Genomic DNA, 18,904 nt, shown 5'->3' with positions numbered 1-18,904 from the left:
ATCACAGCCTTACCGTTTGCTTTCCACAAGGCACTGAGTACAACGCCGGTAACACACACCCCAAGAGGTAAATAAAGATTCTTCTCACAAACTGCGCTATCAAAAACCAATTGTCTGACTGTGTATGCTTGGAAAATAAAATGAACCTGAGTGTTGGAGTAGTGGTACTGCTTCTAGTAGTTTAGTTAGGAAGGCTCTAGGGACTTCAGCTCTTTCTTTAGCATCTGTATAGTCCTAGTCTGAGCAGGTTTGCCTTGGCTTCTGCTTCTGTAACTTATTACTGAGAGCTTCCCAAGGACAACAGGGTCACGGCTTCTTGTAAATGAATGTTCCCCGTGGGACCCGTAATGAAGAGACTGTTAACTAATTATCAGTCTGTTTGGAAGGCATTCATTTTTTAATTGACCTCAAAGTACTCAAGGAATAAAAGGAATCTGAACAAAGATGATTTGGGTCCAAGGCAAACAAATGAGTCCTTTTCTTTCCTAGGGTAGTTGCATGGGTTTATTGGAGTCCACTGGACATACAAGTTTTTCAGGTTCAATATTCTGTTGATTAAAATTAGGGGAGTCGTGCCTGGCAACATGATCTGTATGTTACAGACAGCTTTCTTTCCTTTCCTTCAGCTGTCGTTTTCTGTGCGATTATTGCTCCCGTCATCACTTGTCAGGCCAGTATTACAAAGGAATTAATTTAAAACATAATCTGTTTCCTTTTAGTTTGAGTAGGAAAGTTCAGTTCTGCTACTTGAATGTCAGGTGCAATTTTACAGAGGCTGCTTGCAGGGCTGTTATACCCCACAGAGAAGATAATTACAAAGTCAGAAGGAGCCTTAGGACTTTTTGGTTAGGGAACAGGTTTTGTCCAACAAAATGATATTTTAATTTTCACTACTTGAATATTGGCTGAAATAATGAAACCCATGTTCCTAATTTAGTTTTAACTGCTAAATAAGTTAATGCAGAAAACATGATATGGCTGTTTGGATTTAAGTTAAAGATGATTGTGAGTCAAAGTCTTCTACAGCAGTGTTTTCTCTTTGCATGTAAGAGTGACAGAAGGGTTTAAGCATATTGGAGGAGAATAGTTTTCTATAATAGAAAATTAATAATGAGATCGTGAAGACTTTTCCCATGCTCCTGATTTCACCAGTAGAGCATTTAAATTTAAAACTTCAAAAAGCAGGTGTTCAGAAACATCATCACCAATACAAAAAAAGATTAAAATCTCAAAACAGTGGGTAAGGGTTAAAGCTGAATGAGGTTTTTGTTTTAACTCTATTCATCAGATTTTAAAAATAATTAAAATAATAATTTAAGGTAATTAAAAGTATACAGAAAATTAGGTGGAAGATACTATTTTAGAAACAAAACTCCAGCTGTTAGAGTCCTGTATAATTCTGAGAGGTAGGAAGCTCTGAAGTGCCTAATTGCAGGACCATAGAGCAGCCCAGGTTGGAAGGGACCCCGACAGACCATTGAGTCCAAGGCATTGTGGGAAAGGGAGCCTAGGTGGGATTAACTAGCACCCTGTCCAATTGCATTTTGAAAACCTCCAGCAATGGGTACTCCACCATGTCCCTGGGGAGGTCGTTCCAGTGATTGATTGTTCTCACTGTAAAAAAATCTATTTCTTATGTCAAGATAAAACCTCTCCTGACGCAACTCCTGCCTGCTGCCCCCTGTCTTCTCCATGTGGTGAAGACATGCCCATGCCCTCGCTCCTTGTGAAGAAAGAGCTTTTGTCCTCTTTGTAGCTGCCCTTTAAATACTGGAATATTGTGATGAGGTCCCCCCGAGCCTTCTCTTCTCCAGGGACAAAAGACCGAACTCCTTCAGTCTTTCCTCACAGGGCAGGTTCTCCAGCCCTTTGATGATCTTCATGTCCTTCTCTAGTCTGTCAACATCTTCCTTGAATTGTGGGGACCAGAATGGGACAGAGTGCACCAGGTGCAGTCTGACAAGCACTAAGTAAAGTGGGTTGATCATGTCTACCTCTGCTAGTAATGCCCCTGCGGATGCAGCCCAGTAGCTGTTTTGCTTTTGCTGATGCTGACTCATGGTCAGCTTGTTGTCTACCAGGAGCCCAGGTCCTTTTCAGCAAGGCTGCTCCACAGCCACGCAGATCCTAGCCTGTACTGGGATTTTTTGGTTATTCCGTTCCAGGTGTCATACTTTGCACTTGTCTTTGTTAAACTTCATACTGTTAACAAATTACGCTGCCTTCTCCACAAATGGCTGAATACAAGCAGGTCTGAAGCAGGTATTTCTGATTTTAAAGAACATGGTTAGTGACAAAGCTCGTCAGATTAATCTAATCTGCAGGATGAAGGATGCAGAGCTATCTCCTCTTCCTTTAGGCTCTGTTGATACATACAGGGTGACCAAGTTTGAAAACACACCTTGAATTTACCCCTTTTATTTATTAACTTTTATTCATTGCTGTATTTATGAAGCAGTGTGGTGACTGTTTCTATTCTCACCAGTCATACAGTTAGTCCTACCATTTTGTCAACAGACAATATAAGTTTTTTAAATTTATGATTAGGATTGAAACTATAAAATATTGACTGCCTCAGAAGGAATTGTTTCCGAAATTGTTAAACTTGCAACATGACCCATAAAAAATTCTGGCTGATGTAAACTATTTTATGTGATCATGCTTCCAGTTCTAATAATGTAACCAACGCTTGCATCAGGCGTTCAGGGAATCTGGCAGTGAAATTGTTAAGGGTGATGTTATATTCCATAGAGTTTACTGCTCCTACAGATTGTATCTTCTGCAAATAGTTACCACGCTCAAATCAGTTCTGGCATTTTGATATACAGTAGAAGCATTTGTTCAGGTTGAAAGTTGTAAGTTGCAATTTTTTAAAGACTCTTGTGAGGTTAGTAGCATGTTATGGGGACACCAAACTGCAATATATGTGAATATAAAACAAGTGCTTTATAAATTGTTTTATCACACTTCAAAGCAACATGCTAGCAGGATTGCCAAATTCAACTGCAAAACTTGCCAATTTGGATCATGTGAAGGCAGGTGTGAGATTACAGCTGCAATAAAACTGAAATTGAATACTGGTAGCTGAATTTCTAGTAGGCAATTGATTTGATTTATATAACATAAGCCACATAAGGAGAGATATGTAGGTCAGCATCTTCAGCTGGAAACAGTGGTTAGAAGAGTTGTGGTAGGTTGCTGGGAACTGCTGAGTTAATACTTGTTAGTCTGGCAAAATGCTGGTGCAGCGTAACTACATTCTGTCAAACTTGTCTGGGGAGACACCATTTGCAACAATGGAAGACGAGTCAGTTATATCCAATGCTACTTGCGCCATAAAATCTTTGCTAAAATTAGCATAAGAACGTAGACCATATGGAGTTTCCCAGGACAAGAATTGGTATGTTAGCTGTGAGCGCATCTTCAACCTGCAAAATACTTAAGGTGTGCAAATACACAAATCAGTGATTAAACTCCTTTTAGAGTAATAGAACAATATATCGCAAAATGCAAATGGTAAATTATCCTGTTCAGGGAAATAGAAGAAGCACAATCAAAAATAGCCTGCAGAGTTACTTCCAATCCAAGCAGTCTGTTATATTGCAGATTTGCACACACAAAAAAAAAGCAAAAAAAAATCCAAAATAAAGCACAAACCCCTTCATTAAAAAAAAAAAAATGTCAATTTTTTTTTGTCTAAGGGGTGAACTAATGAACTGGTGATTCTAACATGAGCTGGAGGTTTAATAAGAACAAATACAAAATAGCAATTGCTGCTTTTAAAAAGGAAATTAAGATTAAACATACAGGGATTACTGCTTGTCAGAAAGTTTCATTTCTCCATTTCCAGGAAAGGGCCAAAGTTTTTGTTCAAGTTGTGAGCCTTTGGAGACTGCAGCCAGTCATGGTCAGTACAAACATGCTAGGGCTTATGAACCACAATTTCTGAAGACTTCATCTTTGAGAAGTATATTTGAACCTCCTAGGCATACAAACACTCCATTGGCACAGAGCAATGGATAATGCTTTTGCTTTATCTACAGTCCTTCCTGACCCTCCAGTGCAGGAGACAGGAGGAGGAAAAAAAATCTTGAAGCATGCAGTGTAGCACAGTATTTACATTATTATTTCTTTCTACCAAAATGCAGAGATCATATGGCAGGGGAGGAGAGAAGAACTAGAAATGTTGTTTTAAAAAAGCTGATTATAGTTTAGCAAAGTTTTTGTGATGAAGCAGATGGTTAGTAGAGATGATTTTGGAAGATACATCATCAGGAGAGGAAAGCAATGAGGTGGTGTAGAAGTTGTGAGTGTGAGCTTCATATTTCAGCAGTTAAGACCCTCACGAATCAATGAACCTCCAGTGACTTAAAAAGAAGAAATGTAATGAAAATGCATCTATAAGTGCAGTAGGAATCTGAATGAGTTTGTAGCAGCCAGGGTGGGAAGTCATTTTTGTAGGAAAGAGAAACTAAGTCTGTAAATAAATAAGCATGAGAAAAATTAATATTGCTACAAAAATGACTGCTACACTGAGTTCAATATGCTTTAATTCATCATAATACTCAGCATAACATAATGTCTTAAAAATCTAGACCCATGGCTATTAGTTCAGCTGATAGTCTGGCAATTCTGGAAAAAAAAAAAAAAAACCAACAACAAAAAAACCATGGAGCCAGACAGAAGAGAAAAAAAATCTTGAACAGAGGAAATAAAAACAGAATTTTGTAAAAGTTTTTGGCTGCTTGACTGCAACAACACTAGAAGACATCATTATCATAAACTACCACTGTGGCTGCAACTGGGATAGTAGGTCTACCCAGTGCTTTCCAATGAGTAAAACCCCCTGGGTTTATTGAGGAAGGGCGTTACAGATGTTATGGATGAGGTGTATTTTTCATTTAATCAAGCACATGGCGCTGCTTCTAATGACACAATATTTCAGCTTTCCTTGTCTTTCTGACATCTAATAAAAACGCAGAACACTACTGTTACTAAAATAATTCTTACTCTGTCTTATTATGGTGTCTCCACAGTCGCATGTTACTTGTTGAACAGTTTCAGTTAAATGTGACAGCGATGTAGAGGGTAAGGCAACCATTATTTTGCCACTGTCATTTACGTTTGACAGGAGCTGGCTCACCAGTCCCTGTGTGTGTTTTTTATGGCTTAGATGTATGATTTTGAGAATAGATAGGAATTAATTTATTGTGTTGGGAGGGTGTTGTAGACATAGGAAACAATCTTTACAACATTCTGATGGTCACAGCATATTTCTTTTTCCATTTTTATGCAATGTTTTATATCATGGTGCTTTCGGACACGACTGGTACTTGTAGGTAGTACTTCTGAACAGTAACTGATAATAATGAAATGATCCTTCCTGAAGGTGTATAGCTGTGAGCTTTTAAAAAGTCTTGAGACTGCTAAAAGTAATCTCATGGCATTATAGTTCATATATTATGAACTCTTGCAGAAAAACCAAATTAAGATGGGGTGATGGGTCAGGGTTGAGGAATGAATAAATTTCAAATTAAAAGACTTCATTCAAAAACTGAATCAAAAATTGGAATAAGGTGAGGGCAAACTCAAGATACTGTTTATTCTAAGCATGTGCAAACCTGTTTTTGATGCTGTTTTCAAAATGATGCAGCAGCTAAATGTATTATACCCCCGGGAAACATAAACCTTAGGGCCTGATTCTCCTCACTATATAATAAGAATGGTGAAAAGTAGCCTTAAAGTAGTTATAAACTGCATTTAAATCTTCTTTACAACTCAGCAGTGATAGAAAGGAGCCTCGATATAAATGAGAATCAGGTCCCCAGTATTTATTTAACCCTTGGGCTTTGTATATCATTTTATTTGCACCTTTAAGAGTTTTGCAGAGGGATTTTTAATCAGGATTCGGTGTACAGAAAGCTAAATGTTTTCATTGCCTTACAAGTAACTTTAAACATAAAGGCAGATCATTCTTTTTATTTCTCAAGAGGGAATGGTGGAATTTCCTGCTTTTGTACAAACTGAGCTAAATGTTTCTGACACCCATAGTACAGTGTCAATTGGAAATTCACATTTCATGTAATAACAGACCATTTTAATTTCATGAGCTAAAGAATTGGTTTCCACTTGCAAATTGTACCGAAGAAAGCAATATTGTCAGAAGAACTGGCACAGTGCTTCAAGAGATAAATCTATTGAATTAAATAAGAGGCTTTCATTACCTTTTACATTGCATTTCCGTATAACATAAGCATTAATTAAACTCTTCATTGCTTTCTCCTATTCAGCAGAGCACTTGTTCGGTCTGACAAGAAATGCTGCCCAAGAAAACATGCGGCACCCAAATACAGTCATTAAAATACACTTACTTGAGCAGAAGGGAGGGAAGGGTAGAAGGGAAGAATTTTTTGGTGCTTTTGGGCAAGTCAGACCTATCTACAGAAACCCACATAATTTCAGTTTTGCAGGTTCTGACAACAAGACATGTATCCCGATGACTTGTATCAGGTCATCTCACTAGGTATTTCTCCAGGCATTTTGTATACAAACAGAAAGCAAGCAGTTGTCTTTGAATTTTTAAGTATATGTCTGTTTATGAGGAAGGCTTCTTCAGTATGAGGAATCACTTTTGGCATGAGACAGTTCTACCTTTTGAAGTATCAAAACAACTCTTCAAAGTGTGTCCCCCCTCCTGTGTGAGGAATGCCCAGCTACGGAAAAATTGTTGATACAGATTCAAAGTGTTCCCAATCGAGTAGTCAAGCCTTGAAGAGCTCTTTGGGTAGCCCACCTTCCTTAACTGAATAGACATCACATATATTTGGTTCTGACACATTTCTATCTGTATTCAACTATTTCTAATTCCTTTTCCCTTGTGATTCCAGGGGAACATTTGAGAATCTGCCCTCAGGAATATACATGTTGCACCTCAGAAATGGAGGACAAGTTAAGCCAACAGAGCAAACTGGAGTTTGAAAACTTAGTGGAGGAGACAAGTCACTTTGTACGCACCACTTTTGTATCCCGGCACAAGAAGTTTGACGGTAGGCTGGATATAATTTACTTATTTTCAAGGTTATGGGATTGAAAAGTCAGTTATCCATATTAAATTTCAATGTCCTTTTCTTTACAGTTGGGTATCACATTTGCGGTTGTCAGTTTGGCTAAGATAAGGGTTAATTTACAGCTGGTATGCTTATCAGCCTTGTGAGTATTGCCTTTAATTACAATGACATCAAGAATCGGACTGTTAAGCGCCTGCAGGCTTGGCTAATGTTGAAAAGAGAGATTAGATATGCATAGAGAGGTTTATAATTTTTGTCTCCTAGTTTCAAATGCAAAATTTAGGTTTGCAATTATGTTCACTGTTGCAAGATGAACTGTGGATCTCCTGTGTTTTTTGTTATTGTAAAACAGGGGGTTTTTTGTACTCTGCCTTTTTGTACCCTTAAGGCTGTACTTTTTTACTGCCTGATTTTCTTGTGATGCAGAGTCTCTTAGAGGGCTTCTGGCTTCCAAACACTAAGGCCTCAGTTGCATTTGAGAGGAATTGTCATGCAAAGCACTTAAACAGTATCGAACATATCCTTTATACCTAGAAAGAATTGACAAGGACTGTTTGGGGGGGGGTATTTTTTTCTAATCGTACTGCAATGTCTTCTGGTCCTCAGCCTTTGTAAGATCTTTGTAAGGTCAAGGGTTCAGTTTCACAATTTGCTAAATGCTTGTCTTTAATAATGAGCATTAAACAGTCTTTATGGTTATGTCCTTATTTACCAGTCACACCGTATTGAGCTTTTCTCGTAAACAGCAGATTAGCGAAGACTAAAAGAGCTTCAGAATAATCAGTCATGGCTTTAACTAAATACGAAACCTGTATTTGTGTTGAAAGTGTCCCCCTGAGCATTTCTGCTTATGTGTAAGTTGGAAAGGGTCTGGCACAAAGAGGTGTAAATAGGCATTGTAAAGAGTGTTACAGCACTGCATCTTTGCAGAGCTGCATCTTCGTACGTAGGTAGAAAGCCTGCAAACAGGTGCAGTAAAGCTGGCTGACCCCAGGTGACAGGGCATAGACACACATGTAGGAGAATGGTGGAAAGGTTATCCCTGAAGTTGGAAGCTTACTTTGAAACTCTGAGGTCACATTCAGAAGAAGGTGAAGATATCTCTAACACCTTAGGATAATTCTGTATCATTCTTTTTATCCATTTTTTTTTCTAATATTGATTCTCTCAATATGAGACAGAAGGGAAGATGAATTATAAAAGGAGGGAATGGGAAATGTATAATATGAGGATGAGCTGGAGAAAAGTCCCCAGCAGCAGATCAGATGCTAATACAATTTAGAAAGTGTCCTTAGTCCTTGGAAGGACTGCAGATGACTGTGTAGCACTCTGAATTGTGGTTGCTTCCCTTTTTAATGTGAAGTTGGAACTTTCTGTGTAGTGGATTCTTAAAAACTACTTGGCTTTGAAGGACTTAAAAAAAAATTCCAGAAGCTGTGTGCAGTTTTACAAGGTGAGTATGCAAGCAGAACAGACGTTTCAAACCATCTATGGCACATACAGGGCTCTTCTCTTTTTCCAGAAGGAAACCAAGGCGATTGCTGGTGTTCAGTGAGCGATGCAGTTTACTGAAAATGCTAGGCTTATTGACCGCAGAGCTCGGATAGTACCTTACTAATTCTTTGGCAGCTGGATGCCTTTTTATATTGCAACGGGCTTAAGCACATTATAGCTTTTTCAGTAATCTGAAATTCTGTGTCTTAATACTGATGGTAAGGTATATAGCTGAAAGTTACTGACTTGTAAATATTGCATTCTAGGATTCTTAGGGGTCTGCTCCACAGGAAGTTGGATTAAAAGACTAAGTGATTTCTTCTGGATTATCATTGATCTTTTAAAGGGAATCTGCAATGTAAAATCTTATCAAAATCAATTGATCTTTTTGTATACTTTCAGTATTTTAATGCTATTATAAAACTATTTAAATGTTCACTTATATGGAAAAACTGCTTAATCTTTCCAGAAGGGCAAATACATTAATGGAATAATCTATTCACCTAATAGGCTGTCTTTCTGTATAGAACCAGCTAGATTTGTTGCAGTTTAAAATAGGGTATCACTTTTTGGTGTAAAACAAATATTGGATTGTTAGATAACATCAATGTTTTAACTTTTCAAGAATCATCTTTTTTGTTGTTGTTTTAATTTGGTGCTTTGATTGCACAAGGGAGTTCTGATACATGATTCTGGCATTTGATGATAGTACACCACAAATAACAAAATAAATGCAGCCAACGGTGATGATTTTATGGAAGTTGTATACAGGACCTCTGTTTATCAAAAGCAGCGTATCTAAGCAATAACAGAATATATGCACATTTAAGTAATGTTGAGATAGACAGTATATTAGCATTGCTCCTGTGAGGAGTTAATTTAAAGTAGTGTTGCTGCCAGCCTCTTTTTTTGTGAAGACATTTATATAATTTTGCAAACCCTTGAAAGGGACATGGAAGTTCTTGTAGATTTTTGCAACTTTTATTTTTGCTGTACCAGGCATGTCTTAGGGTAATGCTAATCTTTGCAACATAAGTCTTGCTAGAGGTATGTGAACTCTTTGTTGAACTCTGATCTGACCTTCATATGCCTTGCCTTTCTTATCTTATTTGCTTTCTACCTTACATCCAAACACTTAAGCATAGATGGAATAATTTTCTGATTTCCATTTTTAGAGGTAATTTGAGGTCTTGTTTTCCTTTTCAGGATTTTGCCCCAGATTCCTATTCATGATCTAATCTACAAGGAAACTCAATCTGCTGTAACTTGGCCATTATCTCTTTAGCCTCTGATCAGACACACGTTCTTACACAGAATCACAGACTCAGAGCTTGGCTGAGATGTGAAGGCATCTCTGGAGATGGCCTAGTCAACCCCTTCCCTGCTCAAAGCTGCATCAGCTACCACAGATCACCCAGGACCATGTGGAGCCAGGTTTTGAATATCTCCATGGATGGAGATTCTACAGCCTCTCTGGGCAACTTGTGCCAGTATTTGACCATCCTCACAGTGAAAAAGCGCTTTCTTGTGTTTAGATGGAACTTCCTATTGTTTAATTTGTGACCATTGCTTCTTGATCTTTCACTGGGCTCTGTTGCAAAGAGCCTGGTTCCATCTTCATTAGTCCCCCCACCAGGTATTTATACACATTGATGAGCTCCTCCTGAGCCTTCTCTTCTTGAGGTTGAAGAGTCCCAGCTCTCTCAGGCTCTGCTCATATGACAGATGGTCAAGACCCTTGATCATCTTACCGCCCTTTGCTGGACTTGCACCAGTATGTCCACATCTCTTTTGTACTGGGGAGCCCAGACCTGGACTGTGCACTCCAAATATGGCCTTACCAGTGCTGAGCTGAGTGGAAGGTTCACCTCCCTCAGCCTGCTAGCAGTGTTCCTACATCATTTCTATGTCATTTTTATATTCCATTTTACCTGAAGTGCAGTACTTTCCAAATCTACAAGAACTAATTTCTGTAAGCACTATAAGCGAAGAAGGTAAATACGAAATTCATAACCAAGGACTTTAGAAACTATTAAGTTTTTTGAAACCTGCTATGATCAGAAGAAATGATGTCTTTCTTTTAACTGGCAATTAGTTCTTGCATCCTAAAGCCCTGTACAATCTTACTTATTTCATACTCATTTGTTCTCTTCATTTCTAAGGGGCTGTCACTGTATTGGGACCTTTAACTGCTCCATTTTTCTAGATTCATTTTTCCCTAAGTGTTTTATTCCTCATAGTATGTGATGTTTGAAGATGTCTCAGAGCCAAAGGTCTGACAATAGTATTTTTCATTTGGTTTTCATATTCTAGACAATGGTGTGAATTAGCATGAGTCACTATACAACATAATACCAGCTGCCAATTGTGTCTTGGCTGAGCCTTATGTGCAAATGTTTGCATCTGTACTGCCCACATCTATGTATTTGCCATTGCGTTGCCATACTGGACGGTCATTTCAAAAAAATCAATGCCTGCAATTCCACTAGTTAGTGCATGGGGATCCAGGGAATCTTCTCCTGAGAATCCTGCCTAAGAAAGAAAGCCTTGAAATTAGAAAAATTCCTTTGGAACAGGAGATGCTTAATGTTCCTAACAAAGAATCCAATATCGGTTTCAGCAATGGGACTCACAAACCCTTCCAAAAACTAGGAAGAGGAACAAAAACCAATTCCAAAAGACAGGAAACACACAGGAATTGAAGAGTACCAGAAGATATGGATTTTTCTTTTTCCTCAAGGTTTGGGTAGGACTAATCCAAATAAGCAGACACGTGGTGATCAGCTGTTTCTTGTTCCTAGCAATAGACAAGCAATTGTGCTCCAATTCTTGGACCCCCACTGCATACCTCAAAGAAGCTTAAAATATATTATGCTCCCACTGTAGCTGTAATAGTATCATCTTATTATCACCGATTCCCTTGCATAGTGGCTTTGCTGAGCAGCTGTTTCACAGACAAGCCAATTTCTTTTAAGTATTGCTCCATCAGCAGCCGAAACCAGCCCTACCGGAAGGTTTTGTCATGAATGTTAATGAGGAGGCAAGTAGCTGTGCAGTGACATTTTCTCAATAATCCTTTGAATAACTCTAGGAAAATCATAGCAAATAATTTTAATCTAAGCTAAATAGATCTGAACCTAATAAAAGAGACACTGTCTCATTCTCATTAAAAAAGTACAGTAGTAGCCTTGGTAATGGTGCTAAAAATGAAAGAATGTCTAAGAATAGCTGTCATGAACTTGAATGGGTATGGATAGCCTTCAGCAGAATGTGTGAGGCATGATGCCATTTAAGGAAAATAACCTGAATAGCATAATAACCAATCTGCAGCTGCATTGATCTGTCTTACAGGGTCATCATTCCCCATGCTCCTTTTTTTTTACAGTCTGGGAGAACAGTGATCCATACCCATTAGTGCTACTTATATTCCTTACAGTCATTACCAGCAGCAGCCATGTAAATTACAGGGCAGGGAAAAAAGTTTCAAAGATAATCCTCCAAACCAATACCTGCCAGAATAGCTAGCATCCCAGAAACCCTGTGCTCCCTTTTCTTTTCTTGCACAGTTTATAAAAGAACTTGGAGAAAAATAATGTTTATGAATATCCTTGACATTTGAGCTGACAAGAATGTGTTTTGTGAAGTCGCTATCTAACCAAGTAAGAACTCTTCTCCAAGATGACCTCTTGTAGCCAGGTATAACCATCTCATTAAAGCTGGCAAAAAAAAAAAAAAAAAAGCAGCATGGAAAGTAAAATAAGGGAGATGTTGGAAATTGGAATACACTGAGGTTCAGTTGTATGGCCAATGGAAGTCGTCTCCTCTCTGCTCTCCCTTCCTCCCACCCTTGCTGCCCAGCCTGCCAGCCCAGCTTGAGTCCCAGCTCAGGCCTGGAGCTGCACTGACCTCTGTGGACTTCTGCAGAGGGGAAGTGCAGCAGCACAGGAGCCCACTTGCACGCTGGTGCTGTCAAGGTCAGTGGGTGAAGGATGGACTTTCAGCAGGATATTTTTTTCATGCTTTGCTTACTTCGAATGTGAAAGGGCACAGTTTTCACAGGATGATTTTTGTTTTGTTTCTTTGTTTTTTTGGAAGCAGGGAATCAGAAAGGTCTGCCTTTTCCACAGACCTGTTTGGGAGGCAGAAGACTTCTAAGGAGTGTGGGAAAGTCAAATAGATATAGCATAATCTGTGCAATTTATACAACTACTCATTTTATTCTAGTGCTGTCATATCTGTGACAGCTCCACGATACAAAAGCTGGGATAACAGATATTTTGCGGTTTAGTTCCAGGTAAGGTGGTGGTATTTGGTTTTGTTCTCTTAGTTTGTGTTACAAGAATTCAGTGTTGCTTTGCAGTGTTACCCATCAAAAGAAAAATCCATTGCAGGACAGGTGGGCTTTTAAAACTTCACAACTGTTCGGCTGTAACAGTGCTAGCAGGGCCACAGTTTCTGTGTAATCCATCTACTGTTTTAACATACAACATACCTTCTGCACTTGCCAAAGCACAGACCTTAGAGCAGTTAGAAGCCTTATAAAAAGGTAACATCTGCCAGCTTGTAGTATGCAACAGCTTGCAAGCCTTTGCTGGACATCTGGCACAAGTTTCTAAACTTTACAGAGATTCTTGATAAAAGATCCCTTACCTTATATTTGACAGGAAATACTTTGAAAATAAAATATTCTACAGCTGATCCAAATCTTATCAGAGCTGATAATAACCTATGAGGAATCTCTATTGCCTACAAAAGATTTTAGAGTCTAATCCACTAAGATTTGCACTGAGATTACTGTTCATCAGCTTCACATATTACATCAAAATTTGTAAATTACATTAGATCAAAATAAATTATTTTTTAAAAATTAACCAAAAGGGGAGAGGTGGCAAGCCTACAGAACTTGGAAAGGAAGGTTTGGCTCAGTAGTAAGAATAGTTTCCAGCCAGGGGTGCAAATTCCTGTAAGCTGGTCAAGTCCTGTACTGAAAGCGCTGTGGGAATTGGTGTCTTCTGCATGCTGCCTGCACCTGGAAGCACACTTCGTGCATTTGGATGGCTTGTCCTCTCTGCTCTTCCATAGCTTTGTTTGCTAAGTGCAGATGATCAATGGAGTATGCAATCTAACCAGCAGCATCAGGTTTATGAAGCTGCAAAGCAAAGGACAAGCTGATCTCCTGTGCTGGAACAGGCGGACACGACCCACTCTCAAATGAAGCTCAGTAGAAAGCATGTTGTCTAGGTAGAGCCAAATCCAAGCAGGCTTTGAGAGGGCAAGGATCCAGTGCTTTTCCTGCAAAACAGCAGAATTTGCCTTGCTGAGTGTTAGGTGCCTACTGTGTAGGCTACGCCTGTAGATTCCCTCGGTGGTCGGTAGGGAATGATAGGTGCAAGTCATGCTGACCTAAAGGTTATGCCTCAAATAGGTCAGGAAAAATCTCTCCCTGAAGTGCTTATTTTTCTATATTGATCAGAGAGGGCAATTAGTTCAGACATAGATGCCTATACTGTGGACTTACACGTTTGTTCAGATAAATTCCACCCCGAGGAACATAATATAGGAGCAAAACATCTAAAACACTCTTGAAGGTCCCTTTGTGCTTTATCTGCCTCTTTTACAAAAGCCATCCTCTGTTTTTTTTCTGTAGTATTTTGTGGGAAAGAAGACGTTAAAAATATTGAGGCAAGTAAGCCCTATTGTGATAAATTATTATCTTATGCTTGTTGAAAAAAATGCCGTCCTGTTGAATTAAAATGACATTTAATCTTCATTGAAGCTCTGAATACTGTATGTTTTTAATATTTTATGATGGAAAATGCTTCTGAACTTAGTAGCCAAGATTTAAAAATACTAACCCATAACTAAAATTACTGAATTACAAATACTAAAAATCCTGCGACTGAAGATGCTTCATATGCATATGGACAAGAATAGGATCAATAAAGGACTCGGCCTCAGTCCATAACACTGATGAAAGACATCAGTTTTCTGACAATCAGTTGTCAGAGGCTCTGTTACCTGTACATGATTCTTACTCTGATGGTAGGTGCTCACCTGACACACAGCAAGGACAAAACCATGCTGTAAGAAACAAAACTAGGGACTGTATGTAAAAACCAAGCTAAAAACCAAGGGTATTCATGATGTCAGCACCCCGGATAATAGGGACTGTAGTCTTATCATTTCTCATTTGTTGTCCTCAACCCTCATTAAATGCAGAAATACATTTTTTTAGATTAATCTCATGACTGTAATACACAGGCATTGCTGTCTTTTTGCTGCTCTTCGTTTCTTAATTCTTTTGCCCGTGTGTCCAAACAACTGAGAAATTACAAGAAAATTTAAAAGAGTATATAATGAAAAGGATCCTGGAATATTTGAAAAATAGTTTGTGAATAAAAACCACTGTATCTCTGTCCCTGTATCTCTGCTTATGTCAAAGACGCATTAGAATATATTTTAAATTAAAGTTTCCTTTTTTTCTTTTACCTCTGCTCTGTGGTTTATCAGAAGAATATGGAAATGGCTCTTTTTCTGGGATTAGCGTCATAGGAATGTCACTTTTAGCAGTAAGATAGATCCTTTAGGGAAAGAAGGGAACTATATGCTTATGTGCCATAAGAATACTTTTAGAGACAGTTTAAAAACCAGGCATAATAAGGTCCACTTGTGCTATACTTAGTGGTAACTATGAAAATTGCATATATAAATCAGAGCTACCAGATCTTCAGGAAGAAGATAGGAAAGATGTGACACGGGTATCACTTCTGAAGTCTTCCCCGCTTGCTGTACATTAGCTCTCGTTCTGTACTGATAGCTGAGGGGTAAAAATAAACATGCTGCCTGCACTCCCATAGTGCTGCTTGTCTGTGTAGGTGCTCGAGGAAAGGAGTAACAGTCAGTCCCTGTGTGGGCAGCCCCATGCGGTGCTGGAGTGGGCTGGCAAGTGCTCTGCAGGCAAGCTGGTTAGCGTAACACCATGCTTGCAGCGCAACTGTTGTTAGATGTGACACGGCAGCAACAAGAGCAGTTGCTGCTTCAGACTGCTACAGGCAAAATGAAAGCAGATCATCAAGATACAAACTCTACTAGATTATCCATACTGCAGTATTCTTGCTTGCTGGTACAGTGCGTGAACATTCAGGTATCGTGTCTGAAATTTTGGGTCTTAAAAAAATGCATGGCTCAAAAGATAGAGGCACCTGGATTATTGAAATGTTCCAATTTTCCTAAGTATACTGGAACACTAAATTTCACTCTTTTCCATAATTTTTTTAATGGATTCTTTTTCTGAATACTACTGATACAGTTCTCACTCTTTCACCTCTTGAGGTATTTACGTAAATTGGGATCTTTATTTTCAACTTTCCCATCTTTTCCAAGTTATACTGAAATGGCTTTACTTAATGAGTTTATTGTACATGCATCACATGTTCACTTTACTCTGGGGTACGTGCAGATTAATTTACAAGCTTTATCAGAAACAAATTCTTTCATTTTCTTCTAGTTGCAACCTGTGTGCTTCATGCATTCAGAATGATATATCACTGAAACGTCAGCTGACTGTTTCAGCAATGTGCAGGTCAGTTACCTATCATTAACAGCAGGGATATTGTAAGGGCAAAGCATAGAGCAGGAGATTAGCTGGAAAAAGTAATGGGGGGGGAGAGAGAGAGGTAGGACCAAAACTACTGCGCCACGAGCTATCTGACTCCAGTCATATAAAGGACAGTATATATCTTACAGGAGCAATCTTAGATGGGTAACTTGATGCAGCTTTTGTGGAAGATAGTCTTCATATTAGTGGGGAGACAGATGGTGGACACCATTGCTACTTGAAGTGTGCTTTGAAGCTATACCAAGAATTTTAACAAAATGAACAACAAGCCTTAAGGCCTGAAATGTATCTTCTTTAATGTCAGGTTACTAATTTAACATTGGAATTATTAACAGTGAAATTATTTACTGTGAATTGATACTGTTTTGTGGTATCATGGGAGCATCTAGAAGCCATTTGCTATTTCTGAGTTAGAAAATTCATCAACACACAGCTAAAAGGCTGTCCTTTACACTTGTAGTGAAAACATTAGACATATGTGAAGAAGGAAGGAGGTGAAAACAGCTCATTTCAGTAATGTAGGACATTTTCAGTCAATGAAATCTCAGCAAGATTATGGCAAAAAAAAAAAGGCAACAGGAGGTAGTTGTTGAGTACTAAGTTCAGTGAGTGGGTACAACGTATGTGAGTTAATTTTTGCTCCGATAAGAGCAACTTGACTATGCAGGTACTAAAACTGTGCTGAGGAAATAAATTCTGTTGTTTTCTGCTTTTTCTATCCTCTCACACTGAAGCGTTTTCACAGGGGTGTGCATCTTAAGAAGGCATCAATTTACACATACTTCTTGTATACAAGTTGAATCGAAGTTTGGTAGCACCAAGGAGTAACTGCTGTAAGATGAGGTGATCTCTGCTTGATATGAACTAGTTTTTGGAGCATGTAAAATCTCTAGAGGGGAAAAATACTACAAGCTTGCATGTGAAGGACTACAGACTAAGAAGTTTACTACTTCCTAAGAGCAAGTAGCTTTAAGGCTAAGAAAATAACAACCGTTTGGGTTGTTTAATTTTCAAAAGCTGGAAGCAATTCCTTGAAGGAAACACTTTGTTTCAATCACCACACAAAGCAAGAAGCAAGATTTCAAGCTGAAATATGTATTTCATGTCAACAGAATGCTATACAGATTTAGTTTTGAATTTCAGTAGATTCAAGTATTTTGAAGGATTTCAAATGCTTGCAAAAGGTTATTTTCAACTGAAAAATCCAACATTTGCATTTAAAAATGAGGAAACAAGTTATTACAAAGTTTTTTGCAATAGTATATTTTATGGCACTGTGAAATTCTATGAATTTGTGAAAAGCATCAGCACTGCATTTTGAATTTTTACAAGTTTCAGATGTCAACACTTTGATCAGCTTTACAAGCAAATCTCAAACATTCCCAGGAAAGTAATGTTTTTTTGGTGTCTGCTGTTGTATATATCTCCATAACTTTCCTGGCACTCCTACAAATAAATAACATATTAATTTAAGCTCTTATTAAATAACTTGCAGGGGGAACCTGTCTCACCTTCTGTAGTGCCTAATGAAGTTTCAGTACTGGCTGAACATGCTTCTAGGCTATAGGGAGTGGATCCCAGAGTCTCAGATATCTCGGGATCATTTTTGGGCTCTGCCCAAATCCAGCTAGGTGGGATCTGCTGCCTACTGAAGAAAGCTACAGCTAGTGGAGAGCTACAGCTGTGAAATTAGTCCTGGTTTTTGTCCGATGCCCGGAAGCCATCTTTTACCTATATGTAGTCTATCTTTGAGATTCAGGTTCCTATTTTGATACCAAAATATACACAATCTGATATTTTAAAAGGCCACTGCATTTGTAAGCATGCTGGCATTCAGCTCCTAAAAGTTATGATTTATTTATCCACACATTGGATTTTAAGACTAAGTCAAGGTACACAGGCTTGATCATTCTCATCTAATTTATATTTATAGGAGAGGAGATCCTTTTTGTTTGTTTCTATTAACTGGAAACTTCACCCAGTGAACATTCCATGTTTAATGAGGTTCATTACATTTCCACATCCTACTAAGTCCAGTTTTGCCACATTAACCCAGAATCTGATCATGCTTGGAGTTTACTTTTTAGACTCTTCTTCCCAGCAATGCAATCAATGGGAATGGCAACATTTCAGAGGCAAAATGCTGGCTAAATCAAACAACCTTCTTAACTACTCCCCAGTTGTATAGTGCACCCTATACAACACATGGCACTTTTCTGTGCCAAAGTGGAGCTTGAAACGCCATGTCTGAAAAATCACAGCAGCATAAGAACAGTTTGGAGACAGGGGAGAAGAAATGGAGAGTTGAGTGATGCTAGTAACAGTTTTCCAAATAGGTTATTGAGGTATCCCCAGTACCACACATCCCTGTCTCTAAGATGCTTCCTGGGATTTGTTCTCAAAATGGCATTAATAAGCAGAGTCCTCCAACGCATTCCTCCTTAACCACTCTTCTCATTTTTTGTCATAGCCATCGTTTCATCAATACCAATTACTAAGACATTGTAAAGATTCAGTTTCATTCTGTTCATTCTATTGTCTTAAAGATATTATTTAACAGATACACAGTTGTACTATTTAAATATCAGCCAATCTATGTCTATGTCACACTCTTTACACTGGGCACAGATATATCTGCAAATGCCAATAATTGGACTGAAACAAATAAATTAGCATTCTGTGGAAGCTTGTGTTGAAGCTGAAGTTATTTTAATGTGTTATATTT

At 38.5% G+C, this 18,904-nt stretch overlaps 1 protein-coding gene across 1 annotated transcript in view; it reads left to right on the top strand.

Moving 5' to 3' along the window:
• GPC6 (glypican 6) overlaps window positions 1-18,904 on the top strand; it is a 788,463-nt gene that overhangs the window by 224,416 nt on the left and 545,143 nt on the right. Inside the window, exon 2 of the mRNA XM_064440688.1 lies at window positions 6,888-7,046. Within this exon, the coding sequence (XP_064296758.1) occupies window positions 6,888-7,046 (159 nt within the window). The remainder of the gene's footprint in view (window positions 1-6,887; window positions 7,047-18,904) is intronic.

This window comes from Phalacrocorax carbo, chromosome 1 (assembly GCF_963921805.1).
Source record: "Phalacrocorax carbo chromosome 1, bPhaCar2.1, whole genome shotgun sequence".
Lineage (NCBI taxonomy): Eukaryota > Metazoa > Chordata > Aves > Suliformes > Phalacrocoracidae > Phalacrocorax > Phalacrocorax carbo.
Note: the sequence above shows the minus strand (reverse complement) of the source record. Positions and strands in the feature narration are given on the sequence as shown.